This window comes from Perognathus longimembris, chromosome 17, assembly GCF_023159225.1.
Source record: "Perognathus longimembris pacificus isolate PPM17 chromosome 17, ASM2315922v1, whole genome shotgun sequence".
NCBI classification, from domain to species: domain Eukaryota; kingdom Metazoa; phylum Chordata; class Mammalia; order Rodentia; family Heteromyidae; genus Perognathus; species Perognathus longimembris.
In genome coordinates, this window is record NC_063177.1 from 20629645 (window position 1) to 20646598 (window position 16954).

The 16954-nt window shown below is 43.2% G+C and overlaps 1 protein-coding gene across 6 annotated transcripts in view; it reads left to right on the top strand.

Moving 5' to 3' along the window:
* Window positions 1–3587: 3587 nt before the first annotated feature.
* Nf1 (neurofibromin 1) overlaps window positions 3588–16954 on the top strand; it is a 256851-nt gene continuing 243484 nt past the window's right edge. For 5 of the 6 annotated variants that reach the window (XM_048365038.1, XM_048365039.1, XM_048365041.1 and 2 more), the window contains exon 1: window positions 3589–4052. In XM_048365038.1, coding sequence (XP_048220995.1) covers window positions 3993–4052 — 60 coding nt within the window. In that variant the 5' untranslated portion in view covers window positions 3589–3992. Of the gene's footprint in view, window positions 4053–16954 lie in introns of all 6 variants that reach the window. The other variant, XM_048365042.1, reaches the window with a different exon arrangement.

Below are 16954 nucleotides of genomic sequence, written 5' to 3' on the forward strand. Positions count from 1 at the left end.
AGGCTTAGATGATAAGGTACATGGACCCAAATGCTATCACAGGTGTCAGAGATCTCAAATTTTCCCAACTATGACCTTGTCCGCAGCCTAGTAAACTTCTAGAATCTTGATTCTCAGCTTTTCTCCTTGTTTTTCCTAATATACAGCTAAGGAAGCACTCTGGCATTTATCTTTAGCCTTTGACTGACAATCAATCACTTTAAATCTTTCAACGCTTCCTCTAAGGCATAGGTTTACTGCATCAATAGCAATCTGATTCCATTTTATTTTATCTTTTTTTTTTCTTCTTTTTGAGATAGGGTCTGTGCTGACTTTAAACTTTTGATTCTCCTGCCTTAGCCTGCTGAGTGTGGGGATTACAGGCAGTCCCCACGAAATCTGGTATCCATTATTTTAAGTTATCATTATCCCTATGGATATTTTTAAATTGTCTGCTAGATTGCACAAAATGATGCATTCTTCCACAGGTCCCATCCTTTTACTATTACCCAATGTTTTATAGGATGCAGGGACCAATCAGGTCTTTACCTGGCCAGAGGGTAATTTAGCTCCAAGGGTCAAACTTGTCTCTTGAGACTTAGTGCCCCGAGGGTCCACATCATGTAATAGTGGAGGAAGGAAGGTTTAAGGAGAAAGAGGTGGACTAAACACACTCACAGCCAAATCCTTAGCTAATACATTCCTTGAGACCTGATCCCTGGAGCAAAGACAGCCTTTCAAAATGGTTTCACCTCAGGCCTGCATCTTTTAGTCTGTGGAGACTCATTGGGTGTCATGTGACATGGCGAGAGGTGAGGTGGCTCTGTTTAGTTGAGGGCAGCTCCTGGAGAGGGATTCAGCAGAAAGCTGCTGGCCACTTACATCTCAGCAGGTGGGATAGATAACAAGCATCCTAGTCTTGAAGTACCATGTGTATCTGGTAGGCTGGGGTGGTATGCCAATGGAGATGGGGACATGATAGAACCAAACTGGCAGAGATTTTTGCCTGACCAAAAGAAAATAAGAGAGATGCACTTAAATCTATAACAAACACCTACATATTCCTTAGTACTCATGCTGGACAGTATAACAGAGGATGTTGGGGATATAAACCGAATTCTATTCTACTCAAAAGTATGTCTTCCCACTAAACTACAGCTAGTCAAATTGGTTTTTATGAGCTAAATTCAAGCATAGTATTATGTTTGGCCACGCAACATTTAAAAAATGTGAATTGGCTGCTATAACTTAAAAAACTGGAAGTGTTTAAACAGTAGTTTGGATCTCCAGCTTCTCTTGAGTAATAGGACGATCAGGCAAGTTTAGGTCAACATTTCTGCAAGGCAGTAATTCATGGGAGCTGAGTGGCAGCTACCCTTTTAAATAGTGTGCATATGTTTTTTCCTAGTTTACCAGTTTATGAACTACCTTCTTTGGTATTTTGGTTTAGAATTCCTATAATAACTTAGTTAAGCCCATGTACTGCCTAACAAAGTATGTCACATATAATAGGCATTGGTTCAACAGAACTGATTTCATTGGAGGAGGCTGGGATGAAGGCTAGACTTCCACCTGTAATGAGAAGCTTTACTTAGCAGAGGAGACAAGACAGCAAATATAGATTAGGATGAATTAATGACCCTGATGCCTGGAATTTGGGAGCAAAAGGGGAATACCTGATGTTTGGGAGTTTTACTCCAGTTAGGAATGGGAAATTATGGCAAAAGCCTGATAAAGGTAAGAAGACAGAAAGACATTGGCAGAAGAATGCCACTGGAAGTGAGGAAGCCTTGGATAGTCATGTCCAATGAATCAAAGGAAATGAGGGGGCTGGGGATATGGCCTAGTGGCAAGAGTGCTTGCCTTGTATACATGAAGCCCTGGGTTTGATTCCCCAGCACCACATATATAGAAAATGGCCAGAGGTGGCACTGTGGCTCAAGTGGTAGAGTGCTAGCCTTGGGCAAAAAGAAGCCAGGGACAGTGCTCAGGCCCTGAGTCCAAGCCCAGGACTGGCAAAATAAATAAATAAATAAATAAAGCCAAAGGAAATGAGGGGAATAGTTAGGCAAAAGCCAGGGCCACGAGGAGGTCATGAGGGACTTAAGAGAGGCAGTATGGGAAAAAGAGAAGGCAGCTCTGGATCTGGATTTGTAGGTGTTTAATTTATTTTCAATGGTTCTAGATGGTGGGAGAAAGCACAGAGGGATTTTAAAAAAGTCAACCATTTATCTTCAGCATTGTTTTCATTTCTGACATCATCTACAAGAAATTATTCAATATCCATATCACATCCTTCAAGGGACCTAAGAAATATCTAAACTCTAACCCTTGGCCCTAGTGAAATGAAACATTTAATCTGTATCTTAGATAATCACCAAACTTCTCTGCTGGATCTCTCTCTTTCTCTCTCTCTGAACATGGGCTATAGGCTTTGTAGATTTTCTGTGGTAAAAAGAACACTGTGGCTTTGCTTCATCTTATCACCCAGTTAGTATTTTTCTGTGTGGCCTTGCTGGTTGATTACATTAGTATGTACTCAGAATATGTAAACACTTTAACATCAGCCTAAATAAAATGCAGTGAGGAAGATAAATTTTAATGTAACTCATTCCAAAGTCCAATGTCAGAATATAAGACTCCCTTGTTTTGATCAGAATCCTCTTCATGGAAAACTGCATAGGCAATTCCACAGGAAATAGCCCTTTCAACTACTGGGTGCAATGTTAACATGGTATTGCCTTTGGAGTCAAACCACTGGAGTTTGCATCCTTACCCTGCCGCCCACCAAACTGTGACCGACCGTGGGCTTGTCAAGGAACTTCATCAATCCATCCATTAGGTGATGGTTAACTGTGCTTATTGGACGGGCTGGTTAAATCGAATGATGAATGGTGTTGAATTCAGGTAGGCTAGGCCCTGCCTTTAAAGGCCTTTTGAGGATGGTGAAACTTGAATCTTCCTATTATCAGATGTGTAAAAGTTTTATTAAGTGAGATGGCTATGAATTTAGCAGAGGAAGTAAGGGCTGGGATTCCGGTGTGACTGATCGGTACCAGGCTCGATTTTGGGACTTTAAGTTTAACTTACAAAACACAGAACCCCTCTTGGCTTTCCTTTTCCGATTCTCAGTAGTCTATGGAAGCTACGAAAGACCTGAAAATCCGAGGGCTGTAGGCCTTATTATTTATTATGGGGGTAAAAGCTGCAACGGTGGGGCTGAACATAGCCTTCCTCGAGAGAGATCAACAACAGAGATCCGCTAGCCCCAGGACGCCGTGACTTCCACCCCTCTGGAGCGATCCAACCCCAGAGGCAGGCGGGGGGGGGGGGGTGGGGGGGGGGGGAGGGGGAAGGGTAGCCCGAGGCGGTGGTAGGAGGCAAGGCGAGGCTCTGGGGTCAGCGCCGGTGGTAGAAGAAGCCGCAGCCCAGCGCTCCGGCCCGGCGGGTGAGCCCCGCGGGCTGCGCCGTGGAGGCACGCGCGCCCCGGGGCCTGGAGGAGCTCGGTGACGTCACCTCCAGGAGGACTCGCTTTTTCATTAATGAAACCAGCCGGCGCGGGCGCATGCGCGGAAGGCCCCTTCCCTCCCGCTTCCCCCTCCCCTTTCCCAGCCGCGCTCTCAATCTCGAGCTCGCTCGCTCTCCCTCTCTCCCCGGGCTGTGGAAAGGATCCCACTTCCGGTGGGGTGTCATGGCGGCGTCTCGGACTGTGATGGCTGAGGGGAGACGGCGCTAGTGGGGAGAGCGACCAAGAGGCCCCCTCCCCTCCCCAGGTCCCCCTTCCCCTGCCCCCTTCCCCCCTGTCTTCTCGCCAACGCCCCCTTCCCCCCTTCCCCTCCCGGCTCGGCGCAGGGCCCCCATCCCCAGCCCCGTGGGAACGTCGGGAGCTTTGCCCTCCTCAGACCCTCTCCTCGCCTCTTCCCTCACCTCAGCCCCCGCTCCCTGCTCGCTTCCCGGCCCTGGGCGCCGGCCGACTGGTCCCTCCGCCGCTCCCCCCCGGCCGCGGGGAGGACATGGCCGCGCACAGGCCGGTGGAATGGGTCCAGGCCGTGGTTAGCCGCTTCGACGAGCAGGTAACGGGCCGGGCGGGTGGTGGGAGTAGGGTGGGGTGGGGGTGGGGCGCGGTGGGTGGGTGGGGGAGGAGGAGGCGGAGGAGCGGCCTCCCCGGAGGCGGCCCCGGGGCTCCGGAGGCTCGGGGTGGCCGGGAGGGGAGGATCCGTCAGGGGCGGCCGAGGGGGGAGGTGCGGGGCCGGAGGGGACGGCGGCGTACTGGGGCTTCTCTTCCCTCCGAAATCGGGGGGTGGGGGGTGGGGCCTTTCCCCTGACCTGCCCTCCCAACCCTCCATCCCTTTTATCCCAGCTCTTCCGCTCGCTAATGGGGGATGAGTGACCTGGGGGCGCTCTCAGGGGTGCTCCATCTGGATTTAATCATTCTGCCCCCCCTTTTTTTTTTTTTGGACGGAGGTGGACCATCTTTAAGGTCTCCTTAAATTTCTTCTCTCTTAGACACTTCTAACTGGGGGTGAGTAACTCAAAGGGAAACCCGAAGGCCTGTCTCGTGTGCCCCCCCGGTAGCAGAATGTTAACACCCCCGCCCCTCCCCCCCGTGTCTTTAGCTTCCCCTCTTGTAGGGGGAAGAGAAGAAGAAAGCAGGGTTTTCCGACTTTCTTGTTTCAAGGTTTCAGTCTGTTCCAAGAGCTCTAAGTGCCCAGTGTATATCTTGATTGTTCCACACCGGAGTCCCTTCAGACCCTAACCACACGACTGCCTCATTTTTATTGCTGTTTGCCGAGGAAATAGGGTTCTGAAACATCCCCTTCCCATTTTTTTTCTTCCTTGATAATTGCAACCTCCTCCTCCCTTTCTTACCAGGTCTGAGTATTGCTTTCTTGAGTGAGAATCTCGGGGAGAAGGATGAAAGGAAAGTTGAGCCACTGACAAGAGAGAGCAAACAGCTGGGATGTGGTCTTGGAGCTGACAGTTTGGCTAGTGGTTTGTTGTGTTTGACTCTCTCTTCTTGTGACCAGAGAACTTTCATTGTAAATATTTGTGATGGAAGAAAAAGTTTCATAGCTTAGGGACTTGACTTTTTATCCCCTGAATTTCACACACTGAATCCTGGGGCAGATCCAGAGAGAATGTATTGAATGCACATGTAGCTTTTTTGTCAGTGAGACTTAGTTTAACTTTGCACAGGTATAGGTAGTTGGGGCTGGTTTAAAGGGATTTATTTTTCTTTTTTCCTTTTTGCAGTAGTTCTACCACAGGCCTTCTGTGCTGAAGAATTGTGTAGGATTAAGTCAGTCTCTTTTGTTTACTGTGTATACTTTAAAACTGATTATGGGAGCAGAGAGATGGAAGGAGTTTCTTTTATTTGGCCCCTGTTCCTTACAGTACTCATAGTCCTTTTGACCCATCTGAAAGATAATTTCGGAATAGGCAAAGGGGATTGAAAAGAAGCTACATAGATAGAATTACAAAACTGTTAGAGATTTAAGGGAGTTAGTTCATTCATCTTTCTGTTTCTAATCAAAAGGCATCTGAATCAAATACTGATAATCCATCTGATGAAGTAAAATATTACTGATAAAATAGATTGTGTTATTGATCGAGCATTAGATTTAAAACTTGATAAAATATTTTCTCTGCATAATCATTAAAAGATTTTAAAAGGCATAGTAGAGAACTCCAAAGCTGAACTGCACAACATAATCTAAATGCGGGATTTAGAAGGATTCACTTTATGATGTTCCCAGTTTTTAAAAAATTTTAAAACAATTCCAAGTTAAATTTCTTCTTCACCTGTTGATCTTTAGGCTTATTTGTCATAAAAGAAAATGATCTCTAAATTTCAAAAGAGGGATGACTTTGATTATACATCCAGTAATAGAAGGACATACTTCAGGACATTTCAGCCAGTGTGTGCTGGTACTGAGGCTTGGACTCAGGACTTGGGCGCTATCCTTTAGCTTTTCACCCAGTGCTGGTCTTCTACCATTGAACCATAGCTCTTCTTTGTCTTTTTGATGGTTAATTGGAGGTAAGAATTTCATGGGCTTTCCTGCTTGGTATGGCTTCAAACTGCCATCCTCAAATCTTAGCCTCTTTAGTAGCTAGGATTATAGGTGTGAGTCATCAGCAACCGGCTAGACCTTAGGCATTTTATATATATATATATATATATATAATATATATATATTCTATCAAACTCACCCCCTACTATCTGCTAAAAGTTAAAGATGTAAGTTTTGAAAATACCATTTTCCTGTATTTCTTGTGTTACAATTGAGAGGAAGATACATAGACAAATTATTCCTCATGTTTTTCCTCTTATGTAATTCACTGACTTTAGAGCTGTGAAATATAGGATTTTAATTATTTATTTTTGTCAGTCGTAGGGCTTGAACTCTGGGTCTGGGTGCTGTCCCTGAACACTTCAGCCCAAGGCTAGGACTCTACCACTTGAACCACAGCAACACTTCCTGTTTTCTGGTGGTTAATTGGAGATAAGAGTCTCATGGACTTTCCTGCCTGGACTGGCTTTGAACAATGATCCTCAGATCTCAGCCTCCTGAGTAGCTAGGATTATAGGCCTGAGCCACCATCGTTGGGCTAGAAGCCCCTGGCTAAATATATGGTTTTCAAAGTTTAATATGAGATGCTAGAAATATAACATGTTTATTGATAAAAGTAACACATGTTTAATTCAATTAGAGTTCATCTTCAGGTTGGAGATGCCTCTTTCTAGTATTTATTTGGCCCATTCTGGGGCTTGAACTCAGGGCCTGGGGGAGCTGTCCCTGAGCTGCTTTTGCTCAAGGCTAGCCACTTGAGCCACAGCTCCATTTCTTTTTTGGCATCTCAGCGTCTGGCTGAGATGTCTCTTTTTAGTAAGAAACGGAGACAAAGAGATTAAATGACATAATAGAACTAATAACAAGAGCCTCAGTATGAGAAGTATTGGGTGTTGGGCAATCAGGGGAATGCTATTCTGAGTATCCCATAGACTTTGCTTGAATAATACATTCTATAGTTAGGAGAGATTTAAAAAAAATATATATATATTTTGGTGCCAGTCCTGAGGCTTGAACTTGGGGCCTGGGTGCTGGCCCTGAATGTTTTTGCTCAAGGCTTGCACTTTTTTTTTTTTTTTTTTGGCCAGTCCTGGGGCTTGGGACTCAGGGCCTGAGCACTGTCCCTGGCTTCTTCCCGCTCAAGGCTAGCACTCTGCCACTTGAGCCACAGCGCCACTTCTGGCCGTTTTCTGTATATGTGGTGCTGGGGAATGAACCCAGGGCCTCATGTATATGAGGCAGGCACTCTTGCCTCTAGGCCATATCCCCAGCCCCAAGGCTTGCACTTTTCCACTTGAGCCAGAGTTCCACTTTGAGTTTCCTGGTGGTTAACTGGAGATAAGAGTTTTACAGATTTTCCTGCCTGAGCTGGTGTCAAACCATGATCTCCAGATCTTTGCTTCCTGAATAGTTAAGATTACAGTTGTGAGCTACTAGCACCTGGCTAGTTTGCCTTTTTTTTTTTTAATTAGGGGTAAGAAAACTGCATATACTGAGAGATATTTGTATAAGACTCTTCATTATTTCATGACCTTTTTTTTTTTTTCTTAAATTTTTTTAGGTCCTGGGGCTTGAACTCAGGGCCTGGGCGCTGTTCCAGAGCTTCTTTGTGCTAAGGCTAGCACTGTACTTGAGCCACAGCGCCATTTCTGGCATTTTCTGCCTAATTTACTGTAGATAAGAGTCTCACTGACTTTCTTGCCTGGGCTTGGCTCTGACCTGCAATCCTCAAATCTCAGCCTTCTGAGTAGCTAGGATTTCAGGTATGAGCCACCAGCTCTGGGCTATTTCATGATTTTGAAATGTTTCAAAATTTTTATGATGGGCTGGGAATATGGCCTAGGGGCAAGAGTGCTTGCCTCGTATACATGAAGCCCTGGGTTCGATTCCTCAGCACCACATATATAGAAAAGGCCAAAAGAGGCACTGTGGCTCAAGTGGCAGAGAGCTAGCCTTGAGCAAAAAGAAGCCAGGGACAGTGCTCAGAGGTGGAGTCCAACAGCCAGGACTGGCAAAAAACAAAAACAAAAACCAAAACAACAAAAGAGAATAAAATTTTCATGTTGTCTGTTACTTGTTTCACTGAGTCCAAGGGGAGATAAACTTCTCTTTTTTTTTCAGCTAAGACCACTTCAGTCCCCAGGGAAATGACAACTTTGTTTATAATCAAACTAATGTTTGGGTTATACTTCTTATATTTGCAATTGAAGCAAAAGTGAATTATTAGCTACTGCTGATTATAGACATTTTGAACTCTAATGGATTTTGCTCGGAAACTTGGTATAGCTGATGCAGTAGATCCAGTTAAAAGAAATGGTATTATTTCTACCTTGACTTATTTATTTATATATTTCCTTAGTAGTACTAGGGTTTGAACCTATCGAGGGACTTGAGCTTATTACTAGGCTGGTGCTCTACAGCTAAGCCAAGCCTCCAGCTTCCACCTTGACTTAAAGAAGTTATTTTTTTTTGTTCACTTTTACTTTTTAAATTTTTTTTTTGCCAGTCCTGGGGCTTGAACTCAGGGCCTGAGCATTATCACTGAGCTTTTTTTGCCCAAGGCCAGCACTCTGCCACTTGAGCCACAGCACCATTTCTGGCCCACTTTTACATTTTAAGCTTAAATCCTTGCTTCCCAGTGTGGAGATAAAATTCTTGTTATCTCGGGGCTGGGAATATGGCCTAGTGGCAAGAGTGCTTGCCTCCTATACATGAAGCCCTGGGTTCAATTCCCCAGCACCACATACACAGAAAACGGCCAGGAGTGGCAGAGTGCTAGCCTTGAGCAAAAAGAAGCCAGGGACAGTGCTCAGGCCCTGAGTCCAAGGCCCAGGACTGGCAAAAAAAAAAAAAAAATAAAATTCTTGTTATCTGCTGATAATACATTTAGTTCTAATATTGATGGCTTAGTTATTTTAGTTACCTGTTTAGAGGTAATCACTTCCTCTATTAGGGAGCTGGCAGTTGCGAAGGTGAACATCTAGCAAGCTGAGTATATTAGTTACATTTTCTGTCTTTATTTTATTTTGTGGTACTGAATTGTAAGTTTCTGAACTGAAACTGGCCAATTTAAGGTGTGTAGCTTTAAGTTGTGGGTCATTAGAATCTTCTTGTATAGTTCTGTGTGCCTCATTGTTCCTTTAGAGCTTTATTTCTGAAAGGGAGTAAGGGAAAAATAAAGATATATAAAGTTGTTTGAAAAAATAAAAAAAGTTACCCCCAAATGATATGTAAAAGTGTTCATTTTGCCAGGTGCTAGTGTCTCCTGCCTATAATCCTAGCTACTCAGGCTGAGATCTGAGGGTCACAGTTCAAAGCCAGCCTGGGAAGGAAAGTCTGGGAGACTGTCATCTCCAAGTAGTCACAAATAAGTCAGGAGTGGAGATGTGGATCAAGTGGTAGAGCATTAGCCTTGAGCACAAAAGCTGAGACAGAGCCCAGGCCCTTAGTTTGAGCCCCAGGACTAGCACACACATACACAAAAGTTTATTTAAGCACTATTTTCTGTATTTAGGTAAGTGAGCCAAAAATTTATACATATACACATGCACATACATGTGTACATATGTATGTGTGTTTGTGTGTGTTTATAGGTCGTTGGGGGGGTAAAAGCCAAAACTTTTTTTGGTGCTGGTTCTGGGGCTCGAACTCTGGGCCTGGGCTCTGTCCCTGAGCTTCTTTTGCTCAAGGCTAATGCTCTACCACTTGAGCCACAGTGTTGCTTCTGGCTTTTTCTGAGTAGTTTATTGGAGATAAGAGTCTCATGGACTTTCCATGACCCTCAGAGCTTATCCTCTTGATTTTGTAGGATTACAGGTGTGAGCTACTAGACATTTTTGTTGAGTTGGTTTTTTTAATAGAATAAACTGATTTTTAAATTGAATAATAGCATGTTGGATAACTAGAAAGTCCTTTGAATATGTGATGTAAAGTTCACAGTGTAAGAATAGTTATTAGGTAAGTGCCTTTGATGTTACAAACCACATGCTAATTGGCTGGATAGATTTGTAAATGTTTGAAACTATTTTGGATTTAAAAAATCTACCCTTCTTATATATGGTTTCCAATTTAATAAAATGAAAATGAGTACTCTTCTAAGTAAGGGACACACACACATATATATGTATATGTATATGCATATGTATATGTGTATATATATATGTATATATATGCGCCAGTCCTGGGCCTTGAACTCAGGGCCTGAGCACTGTCTCTGGCTTCTTTTTGCTCAAGGCTAGCACTCTGCCACTTGAGCCACAGCACCACTTCTGGCTGTTTTCTATATATGTGGTGCTGAGGAATAGAACCCAGAGCTTCATGTATACAAGGCAAGCACTCTTGCCACTAGGCCATATTCCCAGCCCCAGGAATATATTATTATGGGTGAAAAATAATTCTTATTCTTTATTCTGGAATTGATATGTGCTCTGGTCTTGGGGCTCAAACTGTGGGCCTGAGTGGCGTCCCTAAACTTTTGTGCTCAAGCTTAGTGCTCCACCATTTGAGCCACAGCTCCACTTCAAGCTCTTTTTGGTGGTTAATTGGAGACATGTCTCATGAACTTTGCTGCCTGGACTGTCTTCAAACCATGATCCTCAATTCTCAGCCTTCTGAGTAGCTGTAATCACAGGTGTGAGCTATGGGTGCCTAGCTTAGAATTGCTCTTTTCCTTGTTCTTTTGGTTGCCTATCCTGAGGCTTGAACTCAGAGACTGCCTGCTTTCCCTGGGCAATTGTGCCCAAGGCTAGTGCTATACTACTTCAGCCACAGCTCCTTTTCTGGCTTTTTTGGATTTTTAATTGGAGATGAGTCTCATGAACTTTTCTGCCTAGGCTGGTTTTGAACCACTACCCTCAGAACTCAGCCTTTTTGAGTAGCTGGGATTACCAGCATGAGTTACCAGTGCCAGCTTGGAATTGATCTTTTAAAAGTAATCTTTCAGTTTATCCTTGGTAGTTTTTGACACTCCCCTGCTTCCCCTGCCTTATCTAGGATCTAGTCTTTCTGTGGGCTTCTTCTTTTTACCTTCAAACTTAGATTTCCTTTCTGGTGGAAATCAAAAACATTTACTAGGTGTTGTAGTTTTCTCTCTGTGACCCAATCTTTTCCTTCCTTTTCTCACCAGATACTTGCTGCCTCCACTGTTCATCTACCTCTTTCCTTTATAAGTCTCAACACTAGTTTTTGCATTCTCTTTTCTGGATTCTTTCTTTAAAATAACCCCTTCTGGTAAAACACAGTCATCTTTGCTCATTCATAATGTCATGGGGACACCCAACTGTCCCTAGAAAACAGTTCAGCCAGTCCTAAGACACTTTATTGTATGTAATTTCCCAATCCTTATATATTGATATTCTCATTAGTCCTTGAACAGCTGTGCTTTCTTTGTCATACTATGTTTGCCTGTCACTGAACTGGGGTTCCCAAACAAGAGTTTGAGTTTTGTCTTGCCTCTGGCCTCTGTTCTTAGGCCAGCCATTAGCTGTCTTGCAGGTCTTAGATTTCTTCATCAGTTGAAAAATAATAGACTTGAAAATCTTTAAGGTTCTTTCAGGTTGAAATATCAATGACTTTAATATGTTAACAACATCACGATGTGATCCGACAGTCTATTGGGAGCTGACCCCACTTAATTTACCAAAGTACTTGCAATTATACCTTTGAAGCACCTATTTTCCAGGCAGGTTGACATTGTCTCTTTTGTATTTATTGTGTTTATTCCTGTATTTCCATCTTTGTTTAAATGGGGGGGGTGTGTCTGAATGCTTTCATTCCTGTTTTTCTAATTTCTGTACATCCTTAAATGTTGAGCTAGTTAATTTTTTTCCATTAAGTCTTTTTAAATTGAACAGTACTAACTTCTTTTTTTTTTGGCCAGTCCTGGGGCTTGGACTCAGGGCCTGAGCACTGTGCCTGGCTTCTTTTTGCCTAAGGCTAGCACTCTGCCACTTGAGCCACAGCACCACTTCTGGCCATTTTCTGTATATGTGGTGCTGGGGAATCAAACCCAGGGCCTCATGTATACGAGGCAAGCACTCTTGCCACTAGGCCATATCCCCAGCTCCAGGCTTGCACATTTTTAAAAAACGTATTATTGTGTTTTTACTAAGTAAAGGAGAGCAGCTAATTTCTAAATATTCCCTGGTATGTACCTTAGTTAATATACTATATCTTTCTCTTTTTTTTGTCCTTATATATACTTTACTTTGGATAATGAACATATTGATAAAAATTAGTTATAAGTAAAAAGTCACTATATATGTCATTTTAAAAAAGAGAATAGTGGGGGGCTGGGGATATAGCCTAGTGGCAAGAGTGCCTGCCTCGGATACACGAGGCCCTAGGTTCGATTCCCTGGCACCACATATACAGAAAACGGCCAGAAGCGGCTCTGTGGTTCAGGTGGCAGAGTGCTAGCCTTGAGCGGGAAGAAGCCAGGGACAGTGCTCAGGCCCTGAGTCCAAGGCCCAGGACTGGCAAAAAAAAAAAAAAAAAAAAAAGAGAATAGTGGGTCTGGGAATATGGCCTACTGGTAAAAGTGCTCACCTCGTATACATGAAGCCCTGGGTTCGATTCCTCAGCAGCACATATATAGAAAAAAGCTGGAAGTGGCGAGGTGTCTCAAATGCTTGAGTACTAGCCTTGAGCAAAAAGAAGCCGGGGGCAGTGCTCAGGCCCTGAGTTCAAGCCCCAGGAGTGGCAAAAAACAAAACATAAAAAGAGAATAGTTCCTCTTTATACCTTCCTTTAACTTTCTTTTTTTTTTAAGGGACGAAAGATTTATTTTGATTCATTACTCCAAAGGATTCTGCTCTTGGATCCTGAGATACCTTTCTTTAACTTTCATTCACAGATTCTTAGGGTACTGCTTAGCATCCTTTTATAACTTACCATGTATGTCCATAACTGACCTGTTTTCCTGCTTTATTAATTTATGGCGTACAAATAATACGGTCTTTCAAGCTTAGAAAATACAGTAAAATATCTTAAGATTACTATGTGAATTGGGACAGCATTTGACCAGTTGCATTTTATTTTGAATATTCTAATATTTTACATCTTTTATTTTCTTGGTAGTCCTAGGGTTTGAACTCAGGGCCTTGAGTTTGCTAGGGAACTACTCTACCACTTGAGTCATTACTTACTCCCTTCCCTCACCTTTGTGTGTGTATGTATACCAGTGGAGCTTGAACTCTGTATCTCTGGTTTCATTTTTTCAGTCTCTGGCTGGTGCACTGTCACTTTAGTCAAATCACCAGTCCTGGGGGCTGGGGATATGGCCTAGTGGCAAGAGCACTTGCCTCGTATACATGAAGCCCTCGGTTCGATTCCCCAGCACCACATATATAGAAAATGGCCAGAAGCGGCGCTGCGGCTCAAGTGGCAGAGTGCTAGCCTTGAGCAAAAAGAAGCCAGGGACAGTGCTCAGGCCCTGAGTCCAAGGCCCAGGACTGGCAAAAAACAAACAAACAAACAAAAACCTCCAGTTCTGGCATTTTACTAGTTAATTAGAGATAAGTATCTTGAGAATTTATCTGCCTGTATTGGCTTTGAACCACGATCCTCAGATCCTGAGAGCTGCCTAGCTACTTGACATTTTGGCCAATAAGGAATTCGATTCTTAAGCCTTCTTTTTGAAAAAGTATACTTGGGCTGGGAATGTGGCTTAGCAGTAGAGTGCTTGCCTAGCATGCATGAAGCCCTGGGTTCAATTCCTCAGCACCACATAAACAGAAAAAGCCAGAAGTGGCGCTGTAGCTCAAAGTAGTTGAGTACTACCCTTGAGCAAAAAGAAGCCAGGGACAGTGCTCAGGCCCTGAGTTCTAAGCCCCAGGGCTGGCAAAAACAAACAAAAAAACAAAAAGAAAAAGTATGCTTTATGTGGAGAACTTAAGTGAAAATTCAGTGATTAAAATATTGGAGTAAGTTATAATAATGTTTTATTTTTACATCTCTGTTCCTACATACTATCAGGGGCATTTTGTTTTTAACTTTCAAATTTGATGTTCTGGGGTTCTATACAGGCTATATTGTCCCATTATAATATACCTTTAAAAGACTTGTGGTGTATTTGCAAATGTAGTCCTTAAGCTTTGTACTATTTTTCATTGGAAGATGTGTGTGTGTGTGTGTGTGTGTGTGTGTGTGTGTGTGTGTATGTAATATAATATATGGGAGGGAAGTATAAGGAGGAGAATGTTGAACAGAAGTAGAAGAGAAGATCTATGGTCAACTAAACTGATAAAAGGGTTAGAATCAATACTGGAGTAGAATATGTGCGAATTTTAAGCTATTTCTTTGCAGGAGATTGACTTGAATTTGTAAAAGCATTGGGTTGTTTCATCTAATATCTTTTAGAGTATTCTCATTTTCTTAGGGATGAGGGTACATAGAGAGTTCAAAGCCAGTCTGAGCTAAGACCTTATGTCAAAAAGCCTATGGTTGTGAATGTAGCTCAGTGATAGACTGCTTGCTAGCATGGGTAAGGTCTTGAGTTTGATTGCAGCACCTGAAAAGGAAGAAAAAGGGAAAAAAAACCCTTGGAGCTGGGTATTGGTGGCTCAGTTACTTGGGAGGTGGAGGTTCTAGGCTAGCCTAGGTGAAAAAGTTTCGAAGATCCATCTTAATGAACAAAGCTGGGCTTGGTGTACACGCTGGTCATGCCATCTATTGGGAATAATGTAAATAGAATTTTGCTCCAGGCCTGCTCCGGTAATGTAAGGCCCACCCCCAGGAGGGCTCCATGCAGATGCCCCCCAACCTGTTTAAGTCTGCTGCCAGTACCTGAGTTACCTAGGCAACTGGCACACCTGGAGGCAGTTACCTCCCCCTTCTCTGAGGTCAGATCCAATCCACCTGGCCATATCTCCCACCTTTTTCTATATAATCTGGCCTAACAAGGTCCCTTCTCTCTTTCCTTTTCTCTTTTGCTCTTTTCTCTCTTTTTCCCTCCTTCCTTCCCCTCTGTCTCCCCACACCTCCATCTTGTGTGGGCTGGCAGTTTGCTTTCCCCCAATAAACTCCTTTCTGCCTGAACCATGTGGTGGTTTCCTTTCTGGCGAACATTACAGGTAAAAAAATGATATTATATCTCAAAGGTAAGCAAAAAAAACTGACGGTACAGACAAAATAAAAACAGTGAAATGAGCTTGAGTTAACACTGTTTTTGGTGCCAGTCTTGGGGCTTGAACTTGGTGCTTGGGTGCTGTCCCTGAGCTGTGCTTTACAATTTGAAGCACTAGTCTACTTTTGACTTTTTGCTGGTTAATTAGAGATAAGTCTCATGGACTTTTCCTGTCCAGGCTGGCTTTCAATTGTGATCCTCAGATCCCAGCCTCCTGAGTAGCTAGCTAGGGTTATAGGCCTGAGCCCCTGGTGCTCAGCCCAACACTGTTATTTATTTATTTATTTTTGCCAGTCCTGGGACTTAGACTCAGGGTCTGAGTGCTGTCCCTGGCTTCTTTTTGCTCAAGGCGCTTAACACTCTGCCACTTGAGCCACAGCGCCACCTCTGGCCGTTTTCTGTATATGTGGTGCTGGGGAATTGAACCCAGGGCCTCATGTATACGAGGCAAGCACTCTTGCCACTAGGCCATATCCCCAGCCCCCAACACTGTTTATTGATATTCATCTATTTACCAGTACAGTAAACCCTATACAAAATGTTAGAGGATCACTAGTTCAAGGTGAGCTTGGGTTATATAGACAGACCCTCTCTCTAAATACCTTTTTTATTTAGAAAAATAAAATTGGCATGTTTGTGTCTATGTTGTCTTACTTTAAGAATTTCAAACATAAAAATATAAGGGGGATTTTAAACCTATGTTTCTATTACCTGGCTTCTGCCTGGTTATATTTCATCTGTATTCCTACCCATTGCCTGCTTGCTATCTCTCCTCTCCATTATGTTGAAGCAATCCCATGTATCATTTCAGCATCACTTAGTCTTAATTCATGCTGACTTTAAGAGCTGTATGATATCAAAACAAAAGTCAATTAGGAATCACAAGATTTGACTTGAGTCCTAATTTTCTACTGAGTGAGTTATAATATGTGAAAGTGAAACTCTTTAAGCCCTAAATTCCTACTATGTTGAATAGTATGCAGGTACTAGGCAGACCTGTCCTTTTCCACAGGACTCTGAGAATAAAAGATATGAGGTAGTTATAAACTTCAGAAGTGCTTTACACAGGTAAGATTTTATTATGAGTAATAAAGTCTGTTATCCTGTATAAGTTCTCAGAAGTAATCTGTATAAAAGTCTTAGAATTGGGGCTGGGGATATAGCCTAGTGGTAGAGTGCTTGCCTCGTATACATGAAGACCTGGGTTCAATTCCCCAGCACCACATATATAGAAAATGGCCAGAAGTGGCGCTGTGGCTCAAGTGGCAGAGTGCTAGCCTTGAGCAAAAAGAAGCCAGGGACAGTGCTCAGGCCCTGAGGCCAAGCCCCAGGACTGGCAAACAAACAAACAAAGTCTTAGAATTATCTGGAAGTTGACATAAATTAATCCACAATACTGAAATCACCCCTGTGTTTTGAAGCCTTTTCTTGTTGCCAGTCTGCAATGTGTTCTTTATAATTTCTCAGAGTGTACTGATAGCACGTCCATCATTAAAAGTTTCCTTCTATAGAGTTAAATTCAAGTGATTTTTTTTCTTTTTCTTTTGGTGTCAGTACTGTGTCTTGAACTTGCCTGGTCTCTGTTCTTAGTTTTTTTTTTTTTTTTTGCTCAGGGCTGGTGCTCAACCACTTGAGCCACAGCTCTACTTTTTTTTGGTTTTGTTTTTTGCCAGTCCTGGGTTTGGACTCGGCCTGAGCACCGTCTCTGGCTTCTTTTTGCTCAAGACTAGCACTCTGCCACTTGAGCCACAGCGCCACTCCTGGCCGTTATCTATAT